The sequence below is a fragment of the Hakea prostrata genome, chromosome 3, assembly GCF_041222555.1.
Source record: "Hakea prostrata isolate BN-2017 chromosome 3, UWA_Hpros_2, whole genome shotgun sequence".
Taxonomy (NCBI): domain Eukaryota; kingdom Viridiplantae; phylum Streptophyta; class Magnoliopsida; order Proteales; family Proteaceae; genus Hakea; species Hakea prostrata.
The window spans coordinates 32,986,681-33,000,544 of NC_142602.1; the positions used below are offsets into that span (position 1 = coordinate 32,986,681).

Sequence of the window (13,864 nt, forward strand, 5' to 3'; positions counted from 1 at the left end):
AGGCATATAAGAGAGATGTTACCTTTTTTTTCTGGATCTCTTTTGCAGAAATGGGTGTGAATGAAGCCAAATCTAAGCTTAGAAAAGAAGGCGATGGAGCTCAACGAACCACCAGTGCTCGACGACGACTGTCTGAGAGTAAAAGAACTCGAGCAGAGATGTTACAACAACGGAAAGGAAGAATCGCAGAGACAATCTCAGCCCTAGAGAAGCCAAATCGAAGCTGGAGCTCAACCTCATAAAACCAGCAGAGATATTACGACGACGGAATGGAAGACTCGAAGAGACAAGTGGAACCCTAGAAAAACCAAATCGAAGCTGGAGCTCAACGAACCAGCACAGATGTTACGACGACGGAACAGAAGACTTGCAGAGACAAGCTGAGCCCTAGAGAAGCCAAATCGAAGCTGGAGATCAACGAAGTAGCAGTGCTCGACAACGACGGAACGGAAGACTTGCAGAGACGAAGAACCCTTGAGAAAATTTCACGATATGGGTGATTCTGAAAGTGAATCACCCATATTATACCCCATGTTCGAAACGATGAGCTCTGTTTGGAAACCACCTCCCAGTGGATTCGGTTATTTAGGCTAAAACGTGGAATCACCTGGATTCCGACTCAATTTTTAACCAAAAACGTTTTTTTTTTGATCATGATTCCCTGGAATCTGATTCCTGGAATTGCGGAACCAAATGCCCCATAAATGAATTTACAGATTCAAGGCAAAAAATTACAGCAACTGCATACCATCCATGTATACCATGCAGCTCATCTTGACAAGAATTCAAAATGGGAATGAATGGGATTCCATGAATCCCTACCAAAATCAATCGGTCCCAAAATCCATAGCATCAACAGTGACTGAACCCAACCTGGATAGCCAAATAACCAACTTTATAGCCATAAGTGAGGTTGTACATTTTTTGAGTCTAGTGCCAAGTATGACCTCAGATGAGGCCTATTGGAGGGCTAGGATACATATCATTGGCACCATGTAGCTGAGACTTCCTTGATTTCACTGGGGCTATTCTCTTCCCCCTTACCTTCACTTTCAATTCTCATTTATCACCATTTATTCTTTCTATCCTTCCTCATGTTTTCTATCTAAGGTAGTGTACACCGCATAATATATAGGTGGGGCAAAGGGGATCAAACATAGCAAGACATGTGGGGAATAAGTGAACAAGAGGACATAAGGACAGATGGCAAGGTCTCAATTGAGGGGGGGGTGTTGGTACCCACATTTACGTTGGGATTTTTGGCAGGTGAAAAAGGAAGGTAGGATTTGTTATAGGCATACAGGCCACTTTTTCCAAGTCTTGACATTTTGATCCAACATGAGATCCAAAGGACAAGCCCCAGCTCTAGAAAGTATACTCAATGTTACTGCAATTACAAAAGATTTCACGCTCTAACCCTTATCTAAGCAAAGAATTGCATGCTTTAGCTATGGAAATTAAGTCTATTCTTTATAACATGAGTTACATGATCAAACCTTAGAATTGCTGACACAGGGTTTCTGCAGCTCCTCTAGTCTGAAATCGACAAAGTCCCATAAAAATCCGTTTTCATTTCTAAGAGAAAGCTTAGAATCTTCAACCACAACTTCAGAAACAGCAGCAGCATCTTTTCTATATTGATCTGCAAAATCAGAAAAGAGAGAGAGGCCAGTAGCACCAACTTAATGCTTAAATGACAATGACACATTTATTTTCAAATGACACATTTATTTAATGAAAATATAAGTCATAAACAAATAACATGAAAGCTGCCATAGACATTAAAAGTAACATTTTATGACTAACTGATGGTGTAGAAATGCAAAATCAAAGGGGAAAGAAGAGCATCCTCAGAGGCATGAAGAAGCATGCAACCAATGCATGGATAAATATATCAAAGATGAAAATCTTACCAGCCAAGTTGTGAAGGGCATCCTCAGAGGCTTTTAGTGGAGCTTCTTTCTTTGTTTTCCCCACCCCATTACCTACCTTCTCCCCAGCAAACAAAACCTAGAACAGATATCAACCAAGTGAGCTTCCTTGGATGCATTGACATACAACAGGACTCCTGGATCAGCAGTGACTGAACCCAACCTGGATAGTAGTGACTGAACCCAACCTGGATAGCCAAATAACCAACTTTGTTTTGCCACCTAACCAACTCTGTTTGAGAGGAAACTTGGCATGTGAGCAGTGACCTCAATATATCTTCTAAAAAGTTCCAACACTCTCTGCTCTGCAACATGGCAGGCGTATGCATCTAACAGGGTTTGGTTATGACTGCCACACCAGCAAGCATATCTCTCAATTATTCAACAGATTCAAACAAATGAAGTTCCAATTAAAATTAGCTCTTCTATTTGTATTGCCATAGATAAGAGCAACAAAAACACACATAAATGTACAAACTAACAGCAGAACATCTACCGCAATTACAAAGCCGAAAAAGCTAACAGACTTCCTCTCATGTTTCTTCTCTTGAAAGGTCCAATACTGAAAGCCCTATCAGCTGAAACAGTCTAATTAAAGTTCCACATAGACTCAATAGTAGCAACACTACTGAAGCATACCACCTCAGATTGACTTAATGCATTCAAATGTGGTGATCCTTATCATGAGCAATTTGAAAATCAAACTCAAAATTATATCTCAAGCAAACACCTCAGTTTGACAATATCTGAATGTAAAACCAGTTGCTATAAAAAGGGCAACCTTCCTTCAAATACAAGCTACAATTAATCAAGAAGTAACCATTACAAAATTCAATAACATGACTGATGCTTAATGATAATCATCATTATCAAATACAAGCTACATTACTTTCTCTAAATATTTATCATCATTTTCAGAAAGATAATAACAACTTTGAACAAAAACTTATAAGTTCAACTCTTATTTGTCTCCCTCTCGTATATATAAATTATTATTCTTTTAATCATAAAAGCAAACTAATACTAAAACTGTTAGTAATAGGAGCCTAACTGATAAATGTCAACATTCTAGCTTTTATAACACTAAAGATTGATAGTGCATTGGATTTTGTTATATGGATTGCTAAAAACCGAGAGATTAATCATCCAAAAAAAGATGTCATTGTGTAAAGTGATGGGAACAGAGGTTACAGCAGATGTCTTCCATCGTTTCTGAAATTGATTGTCATACCAGACAGCATAATCATAAATCAGTATTGAATAAGAATCATAAGGCCCCAAAAAATTTCAAAATATGCCAGCTCATAAGCTTCCTAACATTACCAGGAAGCACTTAAACTAAATAATCAAGAGATTTGAACATGGTAGGTCATAAGCTCCTACACTGTACCTTGTGCTTACAAATCTTCAAAGGAAATCTGTCAGGATCTATTAAAAATAAACCAACACTTAGGATCTTATACCTGTGATTTGGTAGAAGTCGAACCACAAGAAGAAGCAGGACCAGCGCCAAACAAGAAGAAGATGCAGGACCAGGTTGAACTTGCGATAGAAGAAGATGCAGGACCAGCGCCGAGATGTTGCAGAAGAAGAAGCTCGACACTAAACTTGCGATTCACCTCAACGATGGAGCTCAAGGATGAGGTTCCGTGACAGATGTTGATTTTGAAGAAGAAAAAGCTCAACCTGCAACTTGCGATATGGCAGCAAGAGCTCAACAATGGAGCTGAACCAAAAGTTCACCAAAACAGAGGCAACGTTTTGTAGAAATGGGAAGAAGAAGATAACACTGAAGAATGGAAGCCAAATTACTCTCGCGATGGAGCCCAAGGATGAGGTTCGCGTGATAATGGAGCTCGGCGACGGAAGAAGACCCTGCTAGAACGAGAACCCTAGACAACAATTTCACGATAATGGTGATTCCGTTTTAATCACCCATATTTATATGTGGGTTCGATTTGTGTGAGTCTGTTTGGAAGTGGTTTCCAATGAATTCGATTTTTAGGCTAAAACATGGATTCCAGAATCACCTGGATTCCGACTCAATTTTTAACCTTTTTTTTGTTGGACTCACGATTCCCTGGAATCAGTTTTTGGTGGACTCATGATTACCTGGAATTTGATTCCAAGGAATTGCGGAACCAAATGCCCCCTAATCTCTACAACAAACCTGATGGAATATGGAATGTAACTTGTATCGCTTTCATGGTCTGCATCATGTATGAATGTGCATGTTTGTTGATGGATTGAAGAAGCAAAGGGGGTTAATGTAAGAGATTTTACACAAGAATGCCAAAGGAGAAATAACACACAAAAAAAAACAGAAGAACATTAAAAGAGACCCTTAGCTTACACTCAAACGTGATTGATGAAAGACAAGCTCATACATAGACAAGACATTTTTGAATAAGAAGACCTAAGCTTTCTAGATAGAAGAACACATCAACTTAATATCTACTAAAATCTGCCAGACTATGATACCCCCCAACCAGAGAAAGAAACAGCGTTATCTACAACCTCTGTTCATGACACTACCCTTCCCTTCTGCAGCTGAAAACAAAAATGAAATGGAGTTGTACTTGAAAACTGCAATTACAAGAGTTTTATTCCAAATGATGAAATGGGAAGAGAGGTTGGCATTTGGCAAGAGTGCGATTGACCTCCCATTCTGCACTCAGAGTGAAACTTGTCTATCAAAAATCCAGCTGAAAGGAATTTTAGGTGCTTCCTTGGCTCTCCCTTGAGCTCTTTCCTCCAGCCTCCTGATTCTTGGTGCCAATCCACAGACGAAATCCTGAGCTTTTTGCCCCTCACCAGACAGACCTGTTAGCTTCTCCACATTCCATCTACCAACTAAAAATTCCAAGATATCAGCATAGTCCTTGGCTGTATAGACCCCAAGCCGCTGTGCAACAGCAGAGAAGTGCTCAAACAGGTTATCATCCCGTCCATCGTACATTAGGTGGGCTGGCATTGAGATCTTCTTCCTCATCATGTCTGCAAATGCCAATACGGTACCATCTGGATCTATCTCAAAAAGCTTCTCCACAATTTTGGTATAAGCAGTCTCATGACGCTTCTCATCCGCGGCAATAGTGCCACAAATCTGTGCCAGCTTCAGGTCTCCATGTTCCTTGGCCAGCCTAGCTGTGTTACCGTGGGAGACGAAGGTAGCCCTCTCCTGGAATGAAGTGTAGATGAAACCAAGATAGGGGCTGTTCTCTGTCCTGGGATCCTATAAAAGACAGGTTAAAAGGAGGATCAGATTCCTCAAGGATATGAAAGTCTTTGAACATACATTGATAATTGTAAACAAATTGATAACTAGGAAACAGTGAGCATTGTATGTGTTTAGGGACTTGGGTTCAACTCAATAACTGAGTGGATTGGATAAAGTAGAGCGAATCCACAAACACACACTAGTTTTGGGGTCGGCAACCTGAATTCAAGAAATTACCCACAAGTTGCCCCTTGTGACATATTTATAAAATAACTAATGCATCCCTCGAGGACACAAATATCAATTTGTCAGCTGGAAGCAAGTCTCAGATCTCTAACAACTGTAGGAAATTTTTTAAATTTCATTCCCATGCAGAAAATTCATGCATATCTGGATTCAATTAAAGAGTCGAATATTTAGCCTAAGGAAAGCAAGTCTCAGATAACAACTGTTGGAAATTTTTTGAATTTCATTCCCATGCAGAAAATTCATGCATATCTGGATACAATTTAAGAGTTGAATATTTAGCCCAAGGAAAGTAAAGCATGGGGGCAAAGACCTTACCATTCCAGATCCAATTAGGTACTGAATTGTCTTCTCGATTTGCCTCATATCTACTCGTCCACACAGGTAGAGGTACTTGTTGAGAAGATCCCCATGCCTGTTTTCTTCAGCAGTCCATGCCCTGGTCCACACAGCCCAGGAGGTAAGGCTTGCCCCCGTTTCATCCCGAACTCCATCCAGAGTATTAAGCATTGTTTGGTAAGTTGGCAGGGCTTCCTCTGTTACCATATCTCCAACCAAGACAATAAAGTAGTCATCGGGGATCTCCTTTGCCCGTTTTCTTAGCTCGTTCACCTGTTCATCGAATCCCTCAGATGCAGGATCAGGCAGGAAATCCTGTGGTTGCCAGCACTTCTCAACGGGCTTCAGGTGTATCAAGATGTTATTCTCTGCCCAATCCTCCAAAGATTTGAAAATTTCAATCTTTTGTGGTGGCATTGAGTGGGTTACTTGTACATGCACCTCCCTGGGAGGGCTGAAGGGCCTCTTGAGATTCTCTACATCCCTAGACATAGAAGTACTTGGGGTCAGAAGGTTAAATCCCAGAACTGCTATATTACGTCCCATACTAAAACACACATACAATAACTGACGAGAATATTTTCAACCATGATACACTAAACATGAAGAATGAGGCTTAGAAACTTAAACATGGAACTAAGGTCATTAGAGAAAATATTGATTTCACAGACACAGACCATCATGGTTATTCTCATAATCAGGTGTTCCCTCTCAAATCAATCAAATATTTCTACCAAATACATTCTCAAATCAATCAAATATTTCTACCAAATACATTCTCCATACTACGGACTTAAAATCTAGCAAAAAACCACAGTATATCTATTACTTGCACATGCCCTCAGTGATCCAATCATCAAAAAAATAAGACTCACCAAGAGCCAAAAGGCACACTGTTTAATGCGATCAAGTCAACAGTCTAAAACTCACAATAACCACCTAGATTTGTTTGAATTTAAGTCTCATGAGAAATTTTATCAGTCTCTACACCATTTCAACAGAAGAGCTGTTGAACAAGAAGATTTGATGAATCTTAAACCACTTAAAAACCATCTATCCAGCAAATTATTGCATGCTACTGAGGCCATTCCATGGAAGATGACCTCTGTAACCCATCTTACCTTTAGAATTCCAGCAATTATTTCATCCTGCACCATCTAAAGAGTAAAGAATGTGCCAATTACCATACACAGTCAGATGAGAAAAGGATTTTCAAAATCAAATGAATATCAGGATGATAGGGTGGCTTAATGGGGGTCTATTTTTGGTCATTATCTATGTTAAAGATAATGGATGTATTACCTTGGCTATTGGAAAGGGTGTTGGTGACAACATTACTTGTTCAGTGGTACAACAACAACAACAAAAGAAGGGGAAAAGAGAACAATTTTATTTTAAGAGAAATTATGTTGAGTAAGTGCCCAAAAGGCATGGCAGTTTTCTACCAAACTACGATGTAGCTTCAGGTTTCAGAACTGAGCTATATCAGTGAATATCCTCCTCTGCAGTTACAATTATTTGGGTGTTGATTACTGGCGGCGTTCAAATTGCATAGAAGCAAGAGCTCTAATGCTCTATCATAAAAGGGGAGAAAATTTTTTATAAAGAAACTCCCCTGTGCAAGTCTGCAATGCATAAGGAACAGCCCAAGTTTGTTGAAACAATACCCTTCTTCAGCACTTTTTTGGTGGGCTCTCCTCCTCCCATCCCCTCCATCAAAATTCTTTTCAAAGGATAAAAAATAGAAAGTTTTCCCAAAAAGGAAGAAAGAGAAATAACGCCCAATGGCTCCAAATGTCATGTAACAGCTAAGGGGATACGATCAACACCCAATGCAAGATTAAGGTCCCAAATCAAACCAAAAGAAGGAGAGAGTTTTACTGTAAGTGCAAATCACCAACAAAAGAAAAGTCACGAGATAAAGACCTTAATTTAAACAAATATTCCTATTTAATAAACAACAAAACAGATCATAACACCAAAGTAGCTTACTGATTTGTGACCAAAACAAATAAAAGAAAAAGAGTAGAGGAAAAAACAAAAGCCACTTTTTCCAGACAGACATTACCAAAACTACAAGCAAAACAGTAGAAAAGTCAAAGTTCCAGTCACCTAGTTTGAGACCAACAATTACAAGATTCATCGATTCAAATACAATTTATTTCAAAATATCAAATCTCATCCACCCGTTTAGAAGGATTTCAATAAAATTTTACAGCTAACCATGAACACAAGAAGTAAACCCAAAAAAATAAAAAATTAAAAGAGTAAGAGCAAACAGAGCTTAAGAAACAAGTTGTTGAATTGAGAAATAGGCAGTATCCGCTTAAATCCCAGCCAACGATTGACAAATCGTAAGAGAAGGCATATTAATTTTCACATTGCACGAACCCAAAAAAAAAAAAAAAAAAAAAAATTAAACATTACATCAAACACACAACAGAAAAAAGCTACTAATCAGTCCCCACCCATGACTACAAAAACCGTCAAAACATCTAACCCAATGCTTAATTTACCCTTAATAAGCTGAAACTTTATTATTCGATTAGGAACGAGAATCAGTAACGAAAACTTTCATGCATTTCCCCAGCAAGGGAGAGAGACAGAGAAAGATACTGTTCAAATGAAAAGGAGGGCAGCGGAACAAATGGAAAAGGTTTAATTCCACCAACCCAACAAAATTCTTAAGAAAAAACCTTCTCAAATCAAACCTAATTCTGAACAAATTAGGCACATAAAATAGACTCCTGAACAGAAATATACAAACACGATGATAATCATCATAGAAGAACACAGATTCTATGCTCCCGCTGCCCCCACCCTGTAACCAATCCATTACACGCATGAACCCATTACACCCACGCAATGAGAAAAAAGGTTAAGAAATTTTGAATACAAGAACGAGAACACGACCAATCGTCAAAATAACAGGAAGAAACATGAATCACAACACCCAAAATAGATTATTCAAACATGAAACAATTTAAGAAATCAAATCTAGCACTCACAAATAAATAAGGAAACCCCTCATTAAATCGGACTTCGTTTTTAACGAATTCAAAATTGAAAAATATGAACAGAACAGAAACCGGAAAATGAAAACATTATAAAATAAACCTAAATTAAGAAGAGAAACAACGGTATAGATCGTAAAATGAATAACCCAATGAGATCCACCCAATGAATGAAGCAGAAGAAAATAAAATCAGAGAACCGCGAGAGACGGCGATAAACTCACTTGGAGGTGGAACCAAGGGTGGATGCCATGAAAACCTTAGGAGATCTGAGATTAGCAGCCGTTGGGAGCCGAAAAGATGGACATTTTTGAGATTGGAAGGGGAGAGAATTGAACTTGAGAGCCATTTCTGCTAATTCCCTTTGGTTTTCCTCCACAGAAAAGAAGAACCGAGAAAGACGAACACCAAAACAAAGAACCTAGTTAAAACCCCACACACGAAAGAACACAAAACACACAACACAAAGCAGCTGATTTAAAAGAAACAAGAGACAAGGTAGGAGCCAGCAGATAAGCAGCAAAGCCCATTGGAAAGGGGCCGCTTGTTTTCACCGAAATTACGAAACTGCCCTCATTACTTCTCTCCTCTTAATTAGGGCAGAGTCGGCGGACTCGGTAGGGTGGGTGGGTAAAGCCGTAAACGTGATTACGTGGACGGAAATAAATTTTTTTTTAACGACGGAGTCTCCAACTAAAGAGTCTAAATTAGATTCTCCAACTAGAGGGTGTAAATTCTCTCCACCTACATGGAGAGAATGGCTGTATGTCATCTGTCTACTAAAAATGAATAGAACCTCATTTTTGTGTAAGTACCTTAAAATAGAAGACTGAGTTTTGTCTAGAGACTCTAGAATTTATGCATATTTTACTATATTTTAAGGGACAATTGTTAGATAGAAATTTAATATAAGAAGGAATTTCTATAAATAAACAAAAGGGCAGAAATTTATCCCTGGTTTAAAGGGATTAAAATTTTAGGCGTGAGTCTTTTTGTTTTTTTTGGTAACAAATAAACGGGGTTTAGCAACCCTGAAAAAGAAAACTACTCAAGCATACAAATCTTATCTACCAGTAGAATTTCCTTCAATTATTGGGGTGGATCCAGAAAGAATCGCGAAGGTTCCTCTAATGAAGTCGGTCTCTTCGTGATCCAGTCAGCAACGTAGTTGGACTCCCGGTACGCACGTTGGAATCTAATTCCTTCATAGCTTCCCACTTCTTCCTTTATTGCATGCACCACTCTTGCTACTTTCCTTTGTATTCTTGCATTAGGCTTTAACAGATCAATAGCTTTGAGAGAGTCTAATTCCACATATAAAGGCATGAAATTCTTTTCGCGTGCAACGTTAATTTCTTCATAGATCACCTGCAATTCAGCTTCTAAAATATTCATCTTCATTTTTCTCTTCACGAATCCTCCAAGGAAGCTCCCTTCTGTGTTGCAAATTACACCTCCTATCTTATTGTATTCTCCTTTGCATAGTGATGCATCCACATTTATTTTGAACCATCCTTCCTCAGGATTAATCCATCCACTAGCACTTCTAGGGCATTTGGGTTTTATTTCTATTCGTTCCCCACATCGATTTAACTTGGTTGAAGAGGTCTAAACAAAGCTCTGCACCATTTCTTGGTCTCGCGAAGATTTCTTCATGGCTTTTTCCATTTCTCCAGCACCAAATTTTATCCACCACACAACTGAACTTGATCACCCAATCTAGGTACCAACCTTGACTTTTTCCGCATATATTGAGCGTTAGCCAGTCCTTTTGATTACTCCTAAGAAACCATGTTTGCATTGACTTTGGCAGTAATCTATTCCAAATGCCAAGAGCAAATGAACAATCTCTAAAAATGTGAAGTGTATACTCTCTGATTCGCATAAACAGAATCTGCATGATGCATGAGATTGAAGCTTCATTTTTCTTAATCTAACATTTGACAGCAATCGATTGTGACTGAGAATCCACAAGAAATTACAAATTATATTTGGCATCTTGAGTTCCCATAGTTTCTTCCAATAGTTTTCATTGAATATTGGATTCCATATAGACTCCTCTCCGCCTCAAGCATCTGGTATGCCATTTTAATGGAAAAGCATTCATCTGGAGATGGGTTCCAGAGCAAAATGTCACACCCTTCCTCCTCCTTTGGTGTTGGATGTTCTAAAATTCTTGTGCATATTTCCAATGGGAGGAGATGCTAAAAGCGATCCCATCACCATTCATAATTGTCATCAACATAATTGTAGATTTTTTCTTTCATCATATCTTTTGAAATTTGACCTGTGGCTTCATCTAGAAGGCGTTTCCCTGCTGCGATCTAATTATCCTTCCAGAAAGAAATTATTTTCCCATTACCTACCATAATTTGCAATTTTTTTGAACCATTTGAGCCATCCTACTCATCGCTTTCCAAATGGGGGAGTCAGTAGGGCAGGTAGCAAACCTTTCTTTCCATTGATCACCTCCGTATTTAGCTTTCAAAATTGCCATCCACATGTTTTCTTGATTCATAAAATGATTAAATCCCATACTAATTTCATCAAAAATGCTTCATTTATTGTCACCAAATTTATGAAACCTAAACCGCCCATCTCCTTCGATTTACATAACGTCTCCCAACGAATGAGATGAGCGCGTTTTTGACTCTGAGTGTCTCCCCACACAAAGCCGCGAGCTACCTTCTCCACTTCATGTAATATTCCTTTAGGGAGGGTGCCTGATTGCATCGAATAGATGGGACTTGACATAACTACTGATTTTGCAAGAGTAACTCTTCCAACCATGGAAAGAGAACTTACCTTCCAGCCAGTTAGTCGTTGCTTAACTCTCTCCAATATTTGCTTATAATTCTCCTTCTTAATCCTTCCATTCCAAATTTGAACTCCAAGGTACCGACCAATATCTTCTGTTTGAGTAAATCCACTTGCCTGGGTAATTTCTTTCACTCGCTCTCTATTAGTATTTTTTGAGAAGAAAATTCTTGTTTTTGGGATGCTTATTTTGCTGCCAGAAGCTTCGCAAAAATCGTCCAGACAGCTATTAATAATTTCAATTTGTTGCATCGAGGCTTCCAAGAAAAGTATAACATCATCTGCAAACATTAGGTGAGATACATTTGGGACAAATCTTCCCACTTTAATTGGTTTCCACCTATTATCAGAGACCGCATCTTGAATACAGTGAGCTAATCTTTCAATGCACAAGACGAAGATGTAAGGTGATAAAGGATCACCCTGACGGATTCCTCTCGATGGTTTGAATGGAGTCGTAGCTTCACCGTTCCATAGAATACTTAAACTGGAAGAGGTAATACAATCCATGATTAATTCTACTAATTTATTTGGGATTCCCACCATAATAAGGGTCTCCTTAATAAAATCTCATCGTAGACGATCATAAGCTTTTTCTAAATCAATCTTAATAGCCATGTTGGAAGTTCTTCTAGATTTGCTTCTCATAAGATGGAATATTTCTTGAGCAGTGATGATGTTCTCTTGTATATGCCTTCCTAGGACGAAACTGACTTGATTAGGAGAAATCCAATCTAGCATGAATTCTTTCAACCGATTTGTGATAGCCTTAGTAACGATTTTGAAGCTCACATTACAGAGGGAGATGGGCCGAAACTGTGTCACTTTCTAGGGTCTTTCCACCTTAAGAATTAAAGCAATGAGTGTTTCATTTAATTTATGATTCAGTCTCCCTTTGAATGCTTCTTTAACCATATTCACGACAGAGTTTCCAACTGTCTCCCATGACTGCTGATAAAAAGCGGCGTGAAAACCATCAGGTCCCGGAGCTTTCCACGGGCCCAAGCTTTTAACCACTTTATGAATTTCTTCCCAACCAAAAGATTTAGTGAGAGTTTCCAAACGGATATGACATACTTTAGGGAAGCTATGAAGGGAGTGAAGTATCTTTCTAGTAATCATATCATCTTCAAATAAATTGATGAAAAAGCTTGTAACGTGGTCTTTTAGATTTTCTGGATCACTAATAAGATCCCCATTCTCTATTTGCAGCTCCTCTATTTTATTTTGCCTTCTTCAGATGATTGTAGAGGTGTGAAATAATTTTGTATTTCTGTCTCCTTGTAGCATCCACATTTTTCTTGACTTTTGGGTCCACAAGATTTCTTCTCTATCCAACACCATCTCCAGTTCCCTTCAGAGGTTTTTCTCTAAATTAATAAGGAAAGGATTATAGTTCCCATCAGCCATTTTCTTTTGAATACCTCCAAGGCGAGCATGAAATCTTTTTTTTGCTGCTTTTATGTTACCAAACTTGGTAATATTCCATTCTCTCAGATTATCTTGCATTTGTGATAAGGCTTCAAGAATCGCCTTAGTAGCCTTCCAACTATCCTTTACCACCTGCAAAAAGTCTTCATGAGTAGTCCACATTGCCTCAAATCTAAAAGGCTTTGTAAACCATCGTTTTTCTTTTTTGTTGAGATCTATAGTCAAGGGGTGATGATCCGATTTGATACGCGGCACCACACGAACTATTGCATCATGAAAGAGCACTCCTCCAGTCAGCGTTACAAACTCCTCTATCAAGTCTTCTGAATATTCTTCGTCTTCCTTCCCACTTAGGACCTCGCCAAGTGTATTTGGTTCCTGTGTAGCCCATGTCAAACAAACTGCACCCGTCAAGGGCAGATCTAAATTTTCCACACATTCTCTTGGAAACCTCCACTCCCCCTTTAGATTCAGAACTATTTAGTATGTCATTAAAATCACCTGCTACCATCCAAGGTCCTACATAATTTCTTTCAACCACAACTAGATCTTCCCACATAACTTTTCTGATTGCTTCATTTGGATTTGCATAAATAGCAGCAAAAAACCATTTGTTTTTCCTGTTATCAATTATTTCAAATAGGAGATATTCTTTATGCTCTTGCATCATGTTGGTTTGGATTCCTCATTCAAGAAAATGCACCAAATCCCCCCAGAGAGACCAACGACATCACTCCTGTAACTTGCAATCGCCCTTAGATTCTATATGACTTTTGCAGCCTTTTCACCACTAATCCATGGTTCCAAGATAACAATACAATCTAGACTATATACATTTCTATAATGCTTAATTGCAGAGGTGAAGG

General features: G+C 38.6%; 1 protein-coding gene across 1 annotated transcript; it reads right to left on the reverse strand.

Annotated features, from left to right (window-relative positions):
- Positions 1-4,275: 4,275 nt before the first annotated feature.
- On the reverse strand, positions 4,276-9,231 carry LOC149022127 (stearoyl-[acyl-carrier-protein] 9-desaturase, chloroplastic). Its single transcript, XM_089150296.1, has 3 exons — positions 8,975-9,231; positions 5,716-6,220; positions 4,276-5,166 (listed from the first exon to the last, which is right to left on the reverse strand). The coding sequence occupies exons 1-3, from the start codon at positions 9,097-9,099 to the stop codon at positions 4,606-4,608; spliced, it is 1,191 nt and encodes a 396-aa protein (XP_089006422.1). The 5' UTR covers positions 9,100-9,231; the 3' UTR covers positions 4,276-4,605.
- Between the last annotated feature and the right edge of the window lie 4,633 nt (positions 9,232-13,864).

Bases quoted from the DNA above. Each gene is read 5' to 3' on its own strand.
- LOC149022127 (XM_089150296.1), bottom strand. From the start codon at position 9,099: ATGGCTCTCAAGTTCAATTCTCTCCCCTTCCAATCTCAAAAATGTCCA. The intron at 6,221-8,974 runs GTGAGTTTATCG...TTCTATGTCTAG, and splicing joins ACCCTTGGTTCCACCTCCAA to GGATGTAGAGAATCTCAAGA. The intron at 5,167-5,715 runs GTAAGGTCTTTG...TGTCTTTTATAG, and splicing joins ACCTAATTGGATCTGGAATG to GATCCCAGGACAGAGAACAG.